This window comes from Heterodontus francisci, chromosome 4 (assembly GCF_036365525.1).
Source record: "Heterodontus francisci isolate sHetFra1 chromosome 4, sHetFra1.hap1, whole genome shotgun sequence".
NCBI classification, from domain to species: Eukaryota; Metazoa; Chordata; class Chondrichthyes; order Heterodontiformes; family Heterodontidae; genus Heterodontus; species Heterodontus francisci.
Genome location: NC_090374.1, coordinates 106,116,080 through 106,135,757, shown reverse-complemented (window position 1 = coordinate 106,135,757; position 19,678 = coordinate 106,116,080). Strand labels below are relative to the sequence as shown.

At 52.4% G+C, this 19,678-nt stretch overlaps 1 protein-coding gene across 1 annotated transcript; it reads right to left on the bottom strand.

The window, feature by feature from the left end:
* Positions 1-4,216: 4,216 nt before the first annotated feature.
* LOC137368809 (filaggrin-2-like) lies at positions 4,217-15,798 on the bottom strand. The gene is made up of 10 exons (XM_068029012.1): positions 15,752-15,798; positions 14,379-15,631; positions 11,897-14,259; positions 10,756-11,739; positions 9,805-10,644; positions 8,888-9,656; positions 8,090-8,806; positions 6,863-8,008; positions 6,642-6,705; positions 4,217-4,265 (listed from the first exon to the last, which is right to left on the bottom strand). Exons 1-10 carry the CDS (start codon positions 15,796-15,798, stop codon positions 4,217-4,219), a joined length of 8,232 nt encoding a protein of 2,743 aa, XP_067885113.1.
* Positions 15,799-19,678: the final 3,880 nt, after the last annotated feature.

The window sequence follows — 19,678 nt, the reverse complement described above, 5'->3', positions numbered from 1 at the left end:
TGAGTTCAGGGTTTCTGCCTTCACCACCGATCCGGGCAGTGGATTCCAGACACCCATTAACCTCTGGGTGCAGAAGTCTTTCCTCATGTCCCCTCTAACCCTTCTACCAATCACTGTAAATCTGTGCCCCCTGTTAATTGACCTCTCCACTAGGGGAAACAGGTCCTTCCTTTCCACTCCGTCTAGGCCTCTCATATTTTTGTACACCTCTACTAAGTCACCCTTTAGCCTCCTTTGTTCTAAGGAAAACAACCCTAGCCTACCCAATCTCTCCTCTTGTTGTAACTTTCAAGCCCTGGCAACATTCTTGTAAATCTCCTCTGTACTCTCTCCACAGCAATTATGTCCTTCCTGTATTGTGGTGGACAGAACTGTATGCAATGCTCCAGCTGTAGAAATGCAGCAAGTCTTGGACAATATCCAGGCTTAGGCTGATAAGTAGCAAGTAACATTCACGCCACACAAGTGCCAGGCAATGACCATCTCCACCAAGAGAGAATCTAACCATCTCCCCTTGACATTCAATGGCATTACCATTGCTGAATCCCCCGCAATCAACGTCCTAGGGACTACAATTGACCAGAAACTGAATTGGAGTACCAGGGCTCCAAGAGCAGGTCAGAGGCTAGGAATCCTGTGACAAGTAACTCCCCTCTTGAGTCCCCAAAGCCTGTCAACCATCTACAAGGCACAAGTCAGGAGTGTGATGGCATACTCTCCACTTACCTGGATGGGTGCAGCTCCAACAACACTCAAGAAACTCAACACCATCCAGGACAAAGCAACCCACTTGATTGGCATTCCATCCACAAACATTCACTCCATCCACCACCGACGCATAGTGGCAGCAGTGCGTACCATCCTGACTTGGAACTATATAGTCGCTCCTTCACTGTCACTGGGTCAAAATCCTGGAACTCCCTTCCTAACAGCACTGTGGGTGTACCTACCCCACATGGACTGCAGCGGTTCAAGAAGGCAGCTCACCACCACCTTCTCAAGGGCAATTAGGGATGGACAATAAATGCTGGCCTGGCCAGCGATGCCCACATCCCATGAATGAATTTAAAAAAGCTGTGCCTAACCAGCATTTTATACAGTTCCAGCATTACATCCCTGCTTTTGTACTCTATACCTCAGCCAATAAAGGAAAACATTCCATATGCCCTCTTTACCACTTTATTTACCTGTCCTGCCACCTTCAGGCTCCTGTGGACATGCATTCCAAGGTCTCTTACTTCTTCTACCCCTCTCAATATCTTCCCATTTATAGTGTATTCTCTTGCTTTGTTTGCCCTCCCCAAATGCATTACCTCTGGAATGAATTCCATTTGCCACTTTTCAGCCCACTCAACCAAACCGTTGATATCATTCTGGAGTCTACAGCTATCCTCTTCACTATCAACTACATGGCTAATTTTTGCCAATTTCCACCATTATGGCGTCACCAATGCCGCCCCCGCCATGTGATTGTGGGGACGGTTGCCGTCATTGTGCTAAATGGCCACCCGCTACCCCACATATGAGACCACTGCCATTTTGCGCACGGCGGGATAAAAAGGTCCAGTCCTTTGACTCCAAACTTGAATTCCAGAAGATGGGTATGAAAATCTCTATTTTATCAAAATGGTATGTGGATGAGAGATACCCGGACTCCACTATCTGACAAAGGCCTAACCTTCAAAAACTATTTATGAGGACAATGGAAATACCTGCTCTGGTCAAATGGCAGAAACTAGGTTTCTGATAAGGGACTTTAATAAAGCATATTCTTGGTAGACAGAGACAGAAAAACATCTATGCCAAGGAAGAGAAAAGACCCTACCTAAGACCATCAGTTTTAAGCCACAAGCTGGCAGGGACTCGAGTTGGCCCTGATCTCTCCACCCAAGGAACCGTACGAGGGCATCGCCATTGAACCATGATTGGAGTATAACAAGAGAAATCTGCTACTGCAAACATAAAACAACAATGAATCCATCCTCTAAAACCTCCAGAGCTTTTCCTCAATGGACAAAAAAGGATTGCCAGCCTGCATCAATTCAAGTCTTCACTCTGGAGAGAAACAAGTGTAACAAAGAACTCTTGAAATCATAAGATCTAAACGCAGGCTACTTTTATAATCGCAATGTTTTCTTGAGTGTATGTAAATGTGTATGAGTGTGAGAGTGCTGTAGTTGCGTATATTCGGGTGTTGAACAATAAACATTTATCTTTCTTTTAAAACTTACGAGAAAACCTGTCATTTGTCTGTTCCTGACAATTAAAGCACTCAGGAGCTAAAACACGTTTTTTTTTTAACATACTGTCTTCGATCAGTCGAGAGGTGAAAAAGGGGGAACCATCCCTATCATCTCTCACCTGTCCGCACACTGTCTTCCTGTGTTACATTGCAGATCATGTCTCGAAGAACTCATTTTACTCAATTTACCAAAGCACTATGCCCAAATGTTCTCTTTACCCTTTCTGTGACTCTTTCTTTAAACATCATGACTGGATATAAAGGAGCTTCTTCAAATTCAGACACCACTTGGCATTTGTTACTGTCATTAACAAAATAGATAAAATGTCAGAGCTTAAAAACTCTGCTTATTAAAAACTCTGCTGTTTGTTGCTCAAATATTTTAACAAACTACATGCAGGTGTTAATCACACAAATATCAAGCTGGAGGGAACAACTAGGAAACTTATTGGGATACAAAGTTCCAACAATATCGATACAACTGACAGGAACTGAGCTTATCCCAAAACTTTCCATTTAGATGACAATTAATATGAATGGAACATGTCAATTATTAATAAGTACACAATATCCTGAAGAGAACCCTTCTTCCATACCTCTTCAAAAATGCCCTCTTTACCACTTTATTTACCTGTCCTGCCACCTTCAGGCTCCTGTGGACATGCATTCCAAGGTCTCTTACTTCTTCCACCCCTCTCAATATCTTCCCATTTATAGTGTATTCTCTTGCTTTGTTTGCCCTTCCCAAATGCATTACCTCTGGAATGAATTCCATTTGAAAATGACATCAAAAACCTGGGGAGTAGGGATTGCTGCCATATAATGAGCAGCAAAGGATTTGTGAATACTATGGTTTGTCACATGAATGTGCTTAAAACTCAAATATCAGAAAATAAAATGTTGTAGACAACTTATTTGGAAAACAGGAAGTGTGCGCACTCCACAAAAAATTTCCCTGGAACTTACCTATTACAAAATACAAATGAAAAAGCTGTACTTACCATTTTTTACTCAGTGTCCAGTTTGTAACTCTAGTTTTAAAACAGCTCTGGTCTCGCTCTTACTAGTGAAGAACATTGAAATGGCTTCTGCATCACTCCAAAGAGCTGACTGAAGTGTCTGAAAAAAGTTGCAATTAAAAATAAAATGCCAATGGGTAACTGACAATGATCTATGTTTTAAATCAGCATATACCCCCAGGTAATGCCAGTCTGCTATTCAGATCCATCTGTCAACCATCTCAGCATATACCAATTTAAAAAATAAATCATTAAGCAGCTGGAGTGACCGAATAGGAAGCAAGTTAATTTGATGCTTCTTATAAGTGTTGTTGCTAAATTAATATCAATGTGTAATATTGTGTCCTTATGTTTGTGGTTTTTTTTGTAATAATAAAGTTTACGGAGTCCACAATGGCATGTGAGTTTCCTTCAGTCTATCATACTGGCATTTGAGGTTATGTTACCACTGATCCTGATTATGGCTTACTTTGGAAAGGTTGCTCTTGATCAGGGTATCATAAGATGATGTAACAAGCTGCAAATATTAAGTAGTAGTTTAAATGTTATAAGTCATTATTTTCTGTAGAATCTTCTTAACAATATGTTCTTGATATGTTAAATAAGTATTAGAGCTTGCTAGTTGGTTATGGGTATTGAAATTGCAATGTGAGCAAAAGTAGTGGTGTACAACCATGGCACAACAGGCCACAGGGAGGTTTGGTCTTGCCAAATTTTGTGAGGTTAGCCCCTCTTCTCACTTTAATTCCTACCCTTCACTTGCAGTGTAGTTGAGTGCAACACAGCTCTTTAAAGGCTGTTTCTCAGCCTTAAAGGGCTGATTTATTTTTGACATGGCAAAAATGTTTTGTTACTTTGGTAACTAATGATTGCCTTTTCCAGAATTGGTATGAAGGTGTCATGAGAAAATATGCATATGCCCCAATGGTAATAATGTCTCCAAACATGAGTACACTTAAACTTTGTACTCTTTCTGAAAGATCTTCCTCATTTTCTCCCGAGACCTATGGGCATGGAAGATTGCATTCACTCTATTTGCTGCCACTGCTCAGGCAGCTTGCACTTCCGAATTCACTTTCTGTTTTCAGGATAGTTGGAAACCTCACCCAAACTTGTAACATTCAGCATGATTTAAATATGTAAATGAGGTTTGGGTATGGCTAAACCATCTCACAAAATTGAATGCAGTCAGAACTAGGCTCATGAGGTCCAGGACCAAATTGTACAACATTCACCATAGAATGTCACAAGCTGTAATTGAATGAAACATATTGCTCTAATGTTTTTTATTCATTTCATGGGATGTGGGCATCGCTGGCTGGGCCAGCATTTGTTGCCCATCGCTAATTGCCCTTGAGAAGGTGGTGGTGAGCTGCCTTCTTGAACCGCTGCAGTCCATGTGGGGCAGGTACACCAACAATGCTTTTAGGAAGGGAGTTCCAGGATTTTGACTCAGTGACAGTGAAGGAACAGCAATGTAGTTCCAAGTCAGGATGGTGTGTGGCTTGGATGGGAACTTGCAGGTGGTGATGTTCCCACGCATCTGCTGCCCTCGTCCTTCTAGGTGGTAGAGGTCGCGGGTTTGGAAGGTACTGCCCGTGTAGCATAGCTGCAGTGCATCTTGTAGACGGTACACACTGCTACCACTATGCGTCGGTGTTGGAGAGAGTGAATGTTTGTGGATGGGGTGCCAATCAAGTGGATGCAAAATGTATCAAGCTTCTTGAGTGTTGTTGGAGTTGCACCATCAAAACAAGTGGAGAGTATTCCGTCACAATCCTGACTTCTGCCTTGTATATGGTGAACAGGCTTTGGGGAATCAGGAGGTGAGTTACTTCCCACAGGATTCCTAGCCTCTGACCTGCTCTTGTAGCCACAGTATTTATATGGCTACTCCAGTCCAGTTTCTGGTCAATGGTAACCCCAAGGATGTTGAGAGGGGGGATTCAGTGATCATAATGCCATTGAATGTCAAAGGGAGATGTTCTAAATCTATCTAAAATACCAGGCTTGGCAATGGTGGTAGTTGCGTTATATCTTTATATTTGGCAGAGTCTGTTGGTGGGGGAGTGGGAGGTGTGTAATATTAGTTTAACTGCCATCAGCCACGATAACTAAAGTGGTAGAAACACTTTTAATCCATTTGCATGTCTAAAATTCTCAAAGCATAATAAATGCAGTCATTGATTCAGCTGCACAGTAGGAACAACACTAAGGTTGAATTGCTAACTAGTAAAGATGAGTGTCTATACTTTCCATTTAATGTCTGTTGGCACTGTATATTGTAACTTCTATCTTGTCAAAATAAAATCAGAAGATGTTCTAAAAGTATGAACAATGATCCAACAGTCCTTCTGAAGTATCCAAATATCTTCTCAACAATTCTTACTCCATTTGTTAGTTGTCACTCAAAATGCAAGATTAGATTCATAAGAAGATTACATTTGAAGGATGGCTAGGGGGGAATACTTTTCTACTGCTCAAGTTGAGTATTAACATCAAATCATTCCACATCTGATGTAACATAAGTCAGACGCAGTGTAAACCTTTCCTAACTCTATCCCAGCAACGGGTTTTACCTCCAATACCAAAAATAACCCTGTGTAAAGCAGTCATGCATCAGGACATTTGTGCCTTTATTTCATTCAGTTATTTAAAATAGCTAGAATTAAAATTCTGCATACAGGAGCTTTGTTTATTTACTAATTAAATTAAATTTCATATGATCAAATTATCAGCAGGTTAATGGGACCTGAATAAATTATGAACAGCTGTTGCTGACCATGATATAAAAAAAATAAATATTTGCATTTCTATAGTGGTTTTCACAACATCCCAAAGTGCTTTACAGCTAATAAAGTACCTTTGAAGTATATTCACTGCTGTAATGCAGGAAATGTGCCAGAGAATGTGCACTCTGCAAGCTCCCACAAACAGCAATGTGATAATGATCAGATAATATGCGTTAGTGATGTTGGTTAAGGAATAAATATTGACTAGAACACCATGCAGAACTCCCCTGTTCTTCTTTGATAAATATTTGATCTTTTACATCCACCTGAGAAGACAAATGAGGCCTCAGTTTATTGTCTCACCTAAAAGATAGCACCCCTGACAGGTCAGCACTCCCTCAGTACTGTACTGGAGCATCAGTCTAGATTTTAGTGCTCAAGTCTCTGGAGTATGATTTGAACCCATACCTTCTGATTTAGAAAGCAAACTACTACTAACTGAACCACACTTGAAACAGTATATGCAGTTTGTTTAACATTCTGTCATTAAGGGCTGAATTTTGTCAGCCCATTATAGATCCTGGCGGCAGCACGAAATGAGGATGGCGTTGCCACGCATCACGTGTACAGCTGGCAGACTGTGATCACCTGACTGGCCTATTTGAATGCAGAAGCCAGTCCCATTGGAGGATGCGTGCAGGCAATGAGACACCTATGGAGTCAACAGCCGAAACAATAGCCATATTTAAAACATAGCCAGCCCTGCTTGAACTGCTGCTCCAATTACTGAGTTTGCTGCTGCTTTGCCGTTATGCTACTGTGCTTCTGACTGGAGACTCTGTGCTTGCTCTGCTACTGACCCCACTGACCGGAGTTCCTGTGCTGCTGTGTCACTGACCCCCATGACCGGAGTTCCTGTGCTGCTGTGTCACTGACCCCAATGACCGGAGTTCCTGTGCTGCTGTGCCGCTGACCCCCCTGACTGTTGTTCCTGTGCTGCTGTGCTGCTGACCCCCCTGACTGTTGTTGCTGTGCTGCTGTGCCGCTGACTCCCCTGACTGTTGTTGCTGTGCTGCTGTGCCACTGATTCCCCTGACTGTTGTTCCTGTGTGCTGTGCCGCTGACACCCCTGACCAGAGTTCCTGTGCTGCTGTGTCGCTGACCCCGCTGACCGGAGTTCCTGTGCTGCTGTGCCGCTGACCCCCCTGACTGTTGTTCCTGTGCTGCTGACCCCCCTGACTGTTGTTGCTGTGCTGCTGTGCCTCTGACCCCAATAACTGTTGTTCTGGTGTTGCTGTGCCACTGACCCCCCCCCACCCCGACTGTTGTTCCTGTGCTGCTGTGCCACTGACCCCCCTGACCGGAGTTCCTGTGCTGCTGTGCCGCTGACCCCAACAACTGTTGTTCCTGTGTTGCTGTGCCGCTGACCCCCCTGACTGTTGTTCCTGTGTGCTGTGCCACTGACCCCCCTGACCGGAGTTCCTGTGCTGCTGTGCCGCTGACCCCCCCTGACCGGACTTCCTGTGCTGCTGTGCCGCTGACCCCAACAACTGTTGTTCCTGTGTTGCTGTGCCTCTGACCCCGCTGACTGTTGTTCCTGTGCTGCTGTGCCGCTGACCCCCGTGACTGTTGTTCCTGTGTGCTGTGCCACTGACCACCCTGACCGGAGTTCCTCTGCTGCTGTGCCTCTGACCCCAATAACTGTTGTTCCTGTGTTGCTGTGCCTCTGACCCGCACCCCCCCCCCACCCTGACTGTTGTTCCTGTGCTGCTGTGTCGCTGACCCCCTGACTGTTGTTCCTGTACTGCTGTGCCGCTGACCCCCCGGACCGGAGTTCCTGTGCTGCCGCGCCGCTGACCCCCCTGACTGTTGTTCCTGTGCTGCTGTGCCGCTGACCCCCCTGACCGGAGTTCCTGTGCTGCAGTGCAGCTGACCCCCCTGACCGGAATTCCTGTGCTGCTGTGCCTCTGACCCCCCTGACCGGAGTTCCTGTGCTGCTGTGCCTCTGACCCCCCCTGACCGGAGTTCCTGTGCTGCTGTGCCGCTGACCCCAATAACTGTTGTTCCTGTGCTGCTGTGCCTCTGACCCCCCTGACCGGAGTTCCTGTGCTGCAGTGCCGCTGACCCCCCTGACCGGAATTCCTGTGCTGTTGTGCCTCTGACCCCGCTGACCGGAGTTCCTGTGCTGCTGTGCCTCTGACCCCCCTGACCGGAGTTCCTGTGCTGCTGTGCCGCTGACCCCACTGACTGTTGTTCCTGTGCTGCTGTGCCGCTGACCCCCCTGACCGGAATTCCTGTGCTGCTGTGCCGCTGACCCCCCTGACTGTTGTTCCAGTGCTGCTGTGCCGCTGACCCCCCTGACCGGAATTCCTGTGCTGCTGTGCCGCTGACCCCCCTGACTGTTGTTCCTGTGCTGCTGTGCCTCTGACCCCCCTGACCGGAGTTCCTGTGCTGCTGCGCCGCTGACCCCAATAACTGTTGTTCCTGTGCTGCTGTGCCACTGACCCCCCTGATTGTTGTTCCTGTGCTGCTGTGCCGCTGACCCCCCTGACCGGAATTCATGTGCTGCTGTGCCTCTGACCCCCCTGACCGGAGTTCCTGTGCTGCTGTGCCGCTGACCCCAATAACTGTTGTTCCTGTGCTGCTGTGCCTCTGACCCCCCTGACCGGAGTTCCTGTGCTGCTGCGCCGCTGACCCCCCTGACCGGAGTTCCTGTGCTGCAGTGCCGCTGACCTCCCTGACCGGAATTCCTGTGCTGCTGTGCCTCTGACCCCCCTGACCGGAGTTCCTGTGCTGCTGTGCCTCTGACCCCCCTGACCGGAATTCCTGTGCTGCTGTGCCTCTGACCCCCCTGACCGGAGTTCCTGTGCTGCTGTGCCTCTGACCCCACTGACCGGAGTTCCTGTGCTGCTGTGCCGCTGACCCCCCTGACTGTTGTTCCTGTGCTGCTGACCCCCCTGACTGTTGTTGCTGTGCTGCTGTACCTCTGACCCCAATAACTGTTGTTCTGGTGTTGCTGTGCCACTGACCCCCCCCACCCCGACTGTTGTTCCTGTGCTGCTGTGCCACTGACCCCCCTGACCGGAGTTCCTGTGCTGCTGTGCCGCTGACCCCAACAACTGTTGTTCCTGTGTTGCTGTGCCGCTGACCCCCCTGACTGTTGTTCCTGTGTGCTGTGCCACTGACCCCCCTGACCGGAGTTCCTGTGCTGCTGTGCCGCTGACCCCCCCTGACCGGACTTCCTGTGCTGCTGTGCCGCTGACCCCAACAACTGTTGTTCCTGTGTTGCTGTGCCTCTGACCCCGCTGACTGTTGTTCCTGTGCTGCTGTGCCGCTGACCCCCGTGACTGTTGTTCCTGTGTGCTGTGCCACTGACCACCCTGACCGGAGTTCCTCTGCTGCTGTGCCTCTGACCCCAATAAGTGTTGTTCCTGTGTTGCTGTGCCTCTGACCCCCCCCCCCACCCCCCCCACCCTGACTGTTGTTCCTGTGCTGCTGTGTCGCTGACCCCCTGACTGTTGTTCCTGTACTGCTGTGCCGCTGACCCCCCGGACCGGAGTTCCTGTGCTGCCGCGCCGCTGACCCCCCTGACTGTTGCTCCTGTGCTGCTGTGCCGCTGACCCCCCTGACTGTTGTTCCTGTGCTGCTGTGCCTCTGACCCCCCTGACCGGAGTTCCTGTGCTGCAGTGCCGCTGACCCCCCTGACCGGAATTCCTGTGCTGCTGTGCCTCTGACCCCCCTGACCGGAGTTCCTGTGCTGCTGTGCCTCTGACCCCCCTGACCGGAGTTCCTGTGCTGCTGTGCCGCTGACCCCAATAACTGTTGTTCCTGTGCTGCTGTGCCTCTGACCCCCCTGACCGGAGTTCCTGTGCTGCTGCGCCGCTGACCCCAATAACTGTTGTTCCTGTGCTGCTGTGCCGCTGACCCCCCTGATTGTTGTTCCTGTGCTGTTGTGCCTCTGACCCCCCTGACCGGAGTTCCTGTGCTGCTGTGCCTCTGACCCCCCTGACCGGAGTTCCTGTGCTGCTGTGCCGCTGACCCCACTGACTGTTGTTCCTGTGCTGCTGTGCCGCTGACCCCCCTGACCGGAATTCCTGTGCTGCTGTGCCGCTGACCCCCCTGACTGTTGTTCCAGTGCTGCTGTGCCGCTGACCACCCTGACCGGAATTCCTGTGCTGCTGTGCCGCTGACCCCCCTGACTGTTGTTCCAGTGCTGCTGTGCCGCTGACCCCCCAGACCGGAGTTCCTGTGCTGCTGTGCCTCTGACCCCCCTGACCGGAGTTCCTGTGCTGCTGCGCCGCTGACCCCAATAACTGTTGTTCCTGTGCTGCTGTGCCACTGACCCCCCTGATTGTTGTTCCTGTGCTGCTGTGCCGATGACCCCCCTGATTGTTGTTCCTGTGCTGCTGTGCCGCTGACCCCCCTGACCGGAATTCATGTGCTGCTGTGCCTCTGACCCCCCTGACCGGAGTTCCTGTGCTGCTGTGCCGCTGACCCTAATAACTGTTGTTCCTGTGCTGCTGTGCCTCTGACCCCCCTGACCGGAGTTCCTGTGCTGCTGCGCCGCTGACCCCAATAACTGTTGTTCCTGTGCTGCTGTGCCGCTGACCCCCCTGATTGTTGTTCCTGTGCTGCTGTGCCTCTGACCCCCCTGACCGGAGTTCCTGTGCTGCTGACCCCCCTGACCGGAATTCCTGTGCTGCTGTGCCGCTGACCCCCCAGACCGGAGTTCCTGTGCTGCTGTGCCTCTGACCCCCCTGACCGGAGTTCCTGTGCTGCTGCGCCGCTGACCCCAATAACTGTTGTTCCTGTGCTGCTGTGCCACTGACCCCCCTGATTGTTGTTCCTGTGCTGCTGTGCCGCTGACCCCCCTGATTGTTGTTCCTGTGCTGCTGTGCCGCTGACCCCCCTGACCGGAATTCATGTGCTGCTGTGCCTCTGACCCCCCTGACCAGAGTTCCTGTGCTGCTGTGCCGCTGACCCCCCTGACTGTTGTTCCTGTGCTGCTGTGCCTCTGACCCCCTCTGACTGTTGTTCCTGTGCTGCTCTGCCGCTGACCCCCCTGACCGGAGTTCCTGTGCTGCTGCGCCGCTGACCCCAATAACTGTTGTTCCTGTGCTGCTGTGCCTCTGACCCCCCTGACCGGAGTTCCTGTGCTGCAGTGCCGCTGACCCCCCTGACCGGAATTCCTGTGCTGTTGTGCCTCTGACCCCCCTGACCGGAGTTCCTGTGCTGCTGTGCCTCTGACCCCACTGACCGGAGTTCCTGTGCTGCTGTGCCGCTGACCCCACTGACTGTTGTTCCTGTGCTGCTGTGCCGCTGACCCCCCTGACCGGAATTCCTGTGCTGCTGTGCCGCTGACCCCCCTGACTGTTGTTCCAGTGCTGCTGTGCCGCTGACCCCCCTGACCGGAATTCCTGTGCTGCTGTGCCGCTGACCCCCCTGACTGTTGTTCCTGTGCTGCTGTGCCTCTGACCCCCCTGACCGGAGTTCCTGTGCTGCCGCGCCGCTGACCCCAATAACTGTTGTTCCTGTGCTGCTGTGCCACTGACCCCCCTGATTGTTGTTCCTGTGCTGCTGTGCCGCTGACCCCCCTGATTGTTGTTCCTGTGCTGCTGTGCCGCTGACCCCCCTGACCGGAATTCATGTGCTGCTGTGCCTCTGACCCCCCTGACCGGAGTTCCTGTGCTGCTGTGCCGCTGACCCCAATAACTGTTGTTCCTGTGCTGCTGTGCCTCTGACCCCCCTGACCGGAGTTCCTGTGCTGCTGCGCCGCTGACCCCCCTGACCGGAGTTCCTGTGCTGCAGTGCCGCTGACCCCCCTGACCGGAACTCCTGTGCTGCTGTGCCTCTGACCCCCCTGACCGGAGTTCCTGTGCTGCTGTGCCTCTGACCCCCCTGACCGGAGTTCCTGTGCTGCTGTGTCGCTGACCCCACTGACCGGAGTTCCTGTGCTGCTGTGCCGCTGACCCCCCTGACTGTTGTTCCTGTGCTGCTGACCCCCCTGACTGTTGTTGCTGTGCTGCTGTGCCTCTGACCCCAATAACTGTTGTTCTGGTGTTGCTGTGCCACTGACCCCCCCCACCCCGACTGTTGTTCCTGTGCTGCTGTGCCACTGACCCCCCTGACCGGAGTTCCTGTGCTGCTGTGCCGCTGACCCCAACAACTGTTGTTCCTGTGTTGCTGTGCCGCTGACCCCCCTGACTGTTGTTCCTGTGTGCTGTGCCACTGACCCCCCTGACCGCAGTTCCTGTGCTGCTGTGCCGCTGACCCCCCCTGACCGGACTTCCTGTGCTGCTGTGCCGCTGACCCCAACAACTGTTGTTCCTGTGTTGCTGTGCCTCTGACCCCGCTGACTGTTGTTCCTGTGCTGCTGTGCCGCTGACCCCCGTGACTGTTGCTCCTGTGTGCTGTGCCACTGACCACCCTGACCAGAGTTCCTCTGCTGCTGTGCCTCTGACCCCAATAAGTGTTGTTCCTGTGTTGCTGTGCCTCTGACCCCCCCCCCCCCCCCCCACCCTGACTGTTGTTCCTGTGCTGCTGTGTCGCTGACCCCCTGACTGTTGTTCCTGTGCTGCTGTGCCGCTGACCCCCCGGACCGGAGTTCCTGTGCTGCCGCGCCGCTGACCCCCCTGACTGTTGTTCCTGTGCTGCTGTGCCGCTGACCCCCCTGACTGTTGTTCATGTGCTGCTGTGCCTCTGACCCCCCTGACCGGAGTTCCTGTGCTGCAGTGCCGCTGACCCCCCTGACCGGAATTCCTGTGCTGCTGTGCCTCTGACCCCCCTGACTGTTGTTCCTGTGTGCTGTGCCACTGACCCCCCTGACCGGAGTTCCTGTGCTGCTGTGCCGCTGACCCCCCCTGACCGGACTTCCTGTGCTGCTGTGCCTCTGACCCCCCTGACCGGAGTTCCTGTGCTGCTGTGCCTCTGACCCCCCTGACCGGAGTTCCTGTGCTGCTGTGCCGCTGACCCCAATAACTGTTGTTCCTGTGCTGCTGTGCCGCTGACCCCCCTGACCGGAATTCCTGTGCTGTTGTGCCTCTGACCCCCCTGACCGGAGTTCCTGTGCTGCTGTGCCTCTGACCCCCCTGACCGGAGTTCCTGTGCTGCTGTGCCGCTGACCCCACTGACTGTTGTTCCTGTGCTGCTGTGCCGCTGACCCCCCTGACCGGAATTCCTGTGCTGCTGTGCCGCTGGCCCCCCTGACTGTTGTTCCAGTGCTGCTGTGCCGCTGACCCCCCTGACCGGAATTCCTGTGCTGCTGTGCCGCTGACCCCCCTGACTGTTGTTCCAGTGCTGCTGTGCCGCTGACCCCCCAGACCGGAGTTCCTGTGCTGCTGTGCCTCTGACCCCCCTGACCGGAGTTCCTGTGCTGCTGCGCCGCTGACCCCAATAACTGTTGTTCCTGTGCTGCTGTGCCGCTGACCCCCCTGATTGTTGTTCCTGTGCTGTTGTGCCGCTGACCCCACTGACTGTTGTTCCTGTGCTGCTGTGCCGCTGACCCCCCTGACCGGAATTCCTGTGCTGCTGTGCCGCTGACCCCCCTGACTGTTGTTCCTGTGCTGCTGTGCCGCTGACCCCCCTGACCGGAATTCCTGTGCTGCTGTGCCGCTGACCCCCCTGACTGTTGTTCCAGTGCTGCTGTGCCGCTGACCCCCCTGACCGGAGTTCCTGTGCTGCCGCGCCGCTGACCCCAATAACTGTTGTTCCTGTGCTGCTGTGCCACTGACCCCCCTGATTGTTGTTCCTGTGCTGCTGTGCCGCTGACCCCCCTGATTGTTGTTCCTGTGCTGCTGTGCCGCTGACCCCCCTGACCGGAATTCATGTGCTGCTGTGCCTCTGACCCCCCTGACCGGAGTTCCTGTGCTGCTGTGCCGCTGACCCCAATAACTGTTGTTCCTGTGCTGCTGTGCCGCTGACCCCCCTGACCGGAATTCCTGTGCTGCTATGCCGCTGACCCCCCTGACTGTTGTTCCTGTGCTGCTGTGCCTCTGACCCCCCTGACCGGAGTTCCTGTGCTGCTGCGCCGCTGACCCCAATAACTGTTGTTCCTGTGCTGCTGTGCCACTGACCCCCCTGATTGTTGTTCCTGTGCTGCTGTGCCGCTGACCCCCCTGATTGTTGTTCCTGTGCTGCTGTGCCGCTGACCCCCCTGACCGGAATTCATGTGCTGCTGTGCCTCTGACCCCCCTGACCGGAGTTCCTGTGCTGCTGTGCCGCTGACCCCAATAACTGTTGTTCCTGTGCTGCTGTGCCTCTGACCCCCCTGACCGGAGTTCCTGTGCTGCTGCGCCGCTGACCCCCCTGACCGGAGTTCCTGTGCTGCAGTGCCGCTGACCCCCCTGACCGGAATTCCTGTGCTGCTGTGCCTCTGACCCCCCTGACCGGAGTTCCTGTGCTGCTGTGCCTCTGACCCCCCTGACCGGAGTTCCTGTGCTGCTGTGTCGCTGACCCCACTGACCGGAGTTCCTGTGCTGCTGTGCCGCTGACCCCCCTGACTGTTGTTCCTGTGCTGCTGACCCCCCTGACTGTTGTTGCTGTGCTGCTGTGCCTCTGACCCCAATAACTGTTGTTCTGGTGTTGCTGTGCCACTGACCCCCCCCACCCCGACTGTTGTTCCTGTGCTGCTGTGCCACTGACCCCCCTGACCGGAGTTCCTGTGCTGCTGTGCCGCTGACCCCAACAACTGTTGTTCCTGTGTTGCTGTGCCGCTGACCCCCCTGACTGTTGTTCCTGTGTGCTGTGCCACTGACCCCCCTGACTGTTGTTCCTGAGCTGCTGTGCCTCTGACCCCCCTGACCGGAGTTCCTGTGCTGCTGCGCCGCTGACCCCAATAACTGTTGTTCCTGTGCTGCTGTGCCACTGACCCCCCCTGACTGTTGTTCCTGTGCTGCTGTGCCTCTGACCCCCCTGACTTTTGTTCCTGTGCTGTTGTGCCGCTGACCCCCCCCTGACTGTTGTTCCTGTGCTGCTGTGCCACTGACCCCCCTGACTGTTGTTCCTGTGCTGCTGTGCCACTGACCCCCCTGACTGTTGTTCCTGTGCTGCTGTGCCGCTGACCCCCCTGACTGTTGTTCCTGTGTTGCTGTGCCGCTGACCCCCGACTGTTGTTACTGTGCTGCTGTGCCGCTGACCCCCCTGACTGTTGTTCCTGTGCTGCTGTGCCGCTGACCCCCCTGACTGTTGTTCCTGTGTTGCTGTGCCGCTGACCCCCGACTGTTGTTCCTATGCTGCTGTGCCGCTGACCCCCCTGACTGTTGTTTCTGTTCTTCTGTGCCGCTGACCCCCTGACTGTTGTTGCTGTGCTGCTGTACTGCTGACCCTCCCTGACCGGAGTTTCTGTATTGCTGTACTGCTGACCCTCCCTGACCGGAGTTTCTGTACTGCTGCACTGCTGACCCTCCCTGACCGGAGTTTCTGTATTGCTGCGCTGCAGACCCTCCCTGACTGTTGTTCCTGTGCTGCTGTGCCGCTGAGCACCCCCTGACCGGAGTTCCTGTATTGCTGCGCTGCTGACCCTCCCTGACCGGAGTTTCTGTATTGCTGTGCTGCAGACCCTCCCTGACCGGAGTTTCTGTATTGCTGCACTGCAGACCCTCCCTGACTGTTGTTCCTGTGCTGCTGCGCCGCTGACCCCCCTAACCGGAGTTCCTGTATTGCTGACCCATTCAGGCTAACGTCACTGTGCAGCTGTGCACCTGATTCCACCCCCAACCCCCGCATCCCCCCCACCCAGCTGGAGACCCTGTACTGCAAACCAAAACCTCATATGGACGGGAGCTAAGCGGGAGCCAACAGGGACCATGTCAGGCGGAAAACACCAGGTGGCCCCATGGTTCAGAGTCGACTCCCTGCAGATTCTCCTCCAGGCTGTAAGGGAAAAGCGAGAGAAGGGATGGCAGAAAGAAACCCTGCTGCCTGACCAAGTAAGCCTAGATGGAGATTGCAGCAGAGGTCAGCAGCCATGGTGTCACCCTCCGAAACTGGGTGCAGTGCCAAAAGAGGGTCAATGAACTTCTTTGCTCTGCCAAGGTGTGTCCTCCATACCCATCTCATCTTTGGGGCTTGCATGTGGCTGTGCAGGAGGGAGCGTGACATGTCAGAGAGTGGCTGAAAAGTGGGTGGCAAGGGGCTGAGGCAGCAGCAGACCATGTTAGATGCGTGATTGCATCTCCATGACAGCTGGGCTTAGATTCAGGGTCACAAGCAGGTGATAGCACCACACATGCATCCGAGCAGCTGACAGAGGCCATGACAAGTGAGGGCACTGACAGTCAAAGGACTGTGGGAGGCCTGGCCCATCCTGAGCCCCTGACTTATGACGAGCTTCTGGTGTCAGCAGCACAGAACATGCTGGCGTTGCAGAGAGGGGATAAGAGAACATCTGGCACAGCTGCCACAGCCCATGTGCAGTCATGTGCAGACAATGGAGGAGTCCATCCAAGCCTGAGTACTGCCATGTCTCAGGTGTGTGAGCGCATGGCTTCCTCCATCGAGAGGTTGGTGATGCTCCTGAAGAGCCAGATCCCAGAGATTGCGTGCTGACCTGCACACCCTCACTTTGGCCCTGAACTCAGTTCAGCAGTGGCAAGGCGAGAGGGGGACGAGGTGCCTGGAGTCTTCTCCAGGTCCTCATCCTTCTCTGGTAAGCAGGGAGGTTCTAGTGAGCCTTGAAAGGGAGGAGGAGAGGTTGACCTCACTGCTGGGATGAGGGAGGAGTATCACAGGACTTGCGCGATGCCAATATCATCACCCTCAATAAGAACAATGGTGTCGGGAAATGGCTGCTGCACCCCCTAGTTCCCCTTCCTGCATTCATCCAACACTCCCCATGAATGCTTTCCCAAGGCGGCACTGGCATTGAGCCCTCGCCTCAGTGCTGCCACATTTAAATGACCGGGGATCCCAAGGCACGTGACCACTAAATTGGAAAATCCCATAAAATCTGAGTCAGGCCAATGCAAATACATGCTAAATAACTATTCAGCAATTGTAATTGCATTCCCGCTACGTCCTGCGGACCTTTTCCGCTGCTGACAAAATCTGGAGCTGACATCATGACATTGTGTTTCTGGGCGAGTGCTTTCTCTCCTAGTTTTTTGGCTCCACGTGCCTCTAATCCCATTCCTGCCATTGGGATAATATTCAGCCCTAAGTGTGGGGAATATTCCCATCGAGTTTTGTTCTGGCTGGAGATTCAAACTATTAATGTGCTGGTAATTCACATCATCTATATCCACCACTGCATTGTGAAGGTTTATGGGAGACTGGCTTGGATTTGGACAGAACTGCAAACGTAAAGGTCCCAGCACTGATGCAAAGTCATGTTCTGAGCTGGGGAATGGTTGGGGGAGAGGTTGGGGGTTGGGTGGGTGCTTATTGCATGTGCGAAACACAAAAGTAAAATCAGCAGGCCAGATTCTCTGATTGCGACTTGATTGAATCATTAAATTTTTCCCTCTTGGTTTCACATCTCTGAGCTGCACAGCAATCTGGCCAACACAGAAATGGAATTTAAATGAGCCAGGAGAGATTCACCAAGACCAAGGGCAGCACCCAGATTCAATGGAGCTTCCCTTGAATTGGATGCAGGCAGGAGCAGGACAGACATACGTTTCCCCAGCAATGAGAGGAAGAAACCTGCAGCTGGCGCCAAAAAGGCATAGTTGGAGGCTGCTGAGGAGAAGTATGAGCAAGGCTCCCAGATCTTAGATCTAGTGCAGGAAGCAATTTAGTAACTAAACCAGGTCAGGAAATGTTAGGACTTTTACTGACTTACCTGCATCCTGTCGTGTAAACCATGCCACCCCCCCACCTCCGCCCCCCCCCCCCACCTGTACTACCTCATTCCGTCTTGGAAGTATACTCCATCATATCACTCCTCACACCCACTTAAGTTTCAGCACTCCTATCCTTCACTTGCTATTCACTTCCTCACCTCCCCATGTATCCATCCACCACTGCTACTGACCCCAATCCTCATGTAATGTACTGCATCTGTCTGATAGTCACCATCACTGAATGCACTGTCTCCATCGGGTGACGACGTGAACTTTACTCATTCATAGGTCTGTTTTATTGCCCTTTTGTGGGAGAAGAGAGAGCAAAACATAAGAGAGAAGGAAAAGACTGGGGGTGGGCCTGCCTCAAATTGTGCAGCTCACAGATGCAGAGGAGGAAGCCATGAAATAATTGGCACCTGTGCGTCACTGTCAATCTGAGATGGAGAAACAGGGAACTCACAGATGCCTGGTGACAGGACTAAAAATATCTCTGACATACATGCTGACTTTATGTGGCTGTAAGCTGGCCATGATTGGGAGTTAAATATTCTGTTTCTTAGCTGTTTAGAGAGGATACAGAAACTGAATGAGGAGTCGCCTTATTCATTAAAGATACCATTACAACATCAGTAAATAGGTAAGGGAAAGCAATCAGCAGAGAGAAGCTATGGTTAGAATTGAGGAATGAGAGGACTTTAAACTGTATGAGGAGATGAATATGGACCTCCTGATAGCAGTAATGAAGTGGGAGAATGTATTAATTGATAATAGACTTATAACAAAAGCAAAGTTGTTTTAATGGGAGCCTAAGGTTGCAAAGTTCGGCTCTGTAGGACCCATAGTTTTGGTGCTATGGGTGCTGTTTTGGTCCCAAAATGGCACTTGCACTGCATGCACACTTCCAGCACAGCCTGAGTGCCAGAAGTATGCAGAGTAGGCAGATCGTGACATCCATCAGCATGTAATGCTGATTTGATGCCAGCCTGCCATTTTTGACCTCGTCATTTCAGCTAATGCCCTCTCTGAGACACACAGCTTAATATGATATCAGCAGCAGGAAGGACCCCCACACACCTGTGCTTTTTAAAGGCAGCATCAACTGCTTTCAGGTTAGTTGCTGATTAATTTCTACTGGTTCTGTATGAGTTTGTAGAAGTACTTCGTGGTTTGCAGATGAATGCTTACTACCCTGGCAGCATTCATGATCCATTTATTCTGCGCTAGTCTGCTGTTCCCTCAGAATTTGAGCCGTCACATCAAACCAGAAGGTGGCTGCTGGCCAACAAGGACTATCCACTTAACACCTGGCTCATAACTCTGCTCCACAACTCAAACGCATGTGGCCAGCATGCATAAAATAAGAAATAAAAACAGAAAGTGGTGGAAATATTCAGCAGGTCAGGCAGCATCTGTGGCTGGGGAAACAGAGTTAATGTTTCAGGTCTGATAAAAGGTGACAGGAGCCCTGCAATACTCACTGAAGCATGTGTCATGTTTTACCATAGCTTGCTGGGCCCTTCACAACCTCGCCATCATGAGTGAACAGGCCTTGCCGCCAGAGGTATGCCAAGCACCTCAGGAACTCCATGACAGCACTTGTGGACTCGACCATGATGCAGCATCTGATGGCCGATGTCTCAGTTTCCATTGCAGCACAATTAGAGCCACCTAACATCTGAGTGTTACACTGGAAGCTCAGACTGAGTTTTGAAATCTCAGCTTATGGCATGCAAGCTGCCATCATGGCTGCGGATACCAGTGCTCAATGGCTTTCAGTCTCTCACAGCAGTCAAGCAATCTGTCCTCCAACAACTTACTGGGATTGCTGAGGCATTGCCCCAGGGAAGTGACAGTGGCTCTATAGAGCGTTAACTCGTTGTCCTCTCTCAGGCTGACAGCATT

What these genes read in the sequence shown, in the direction of transcription:
- LOC137368809 (XM_068029012.1), bottom strand. Translation starts at nt 15,798, where the DNA reads ATGGTCCCTGTTGGCTCCCGCTTAGCTCCCGTCCATATGAGGTTTTG. An exon ending in ACAGCAGCACAGGAACTCCG is followed by an intron (nt 14,260 to 14,378) that starts GTCAGGGGGGTC and finishes AACTCCGGTCAG; the next exon opens with GGGGGTCAGAGGCACAGCAG. An exon ending in CATTCAAATAGGCCAGTCAG is followed by an intron (nt 4,266 to 6,641) that starts GTGATCACAGTC and finishes CCATGCCCATAG; the next exon opens with GTCTCGGGAGAAAATGAGGA.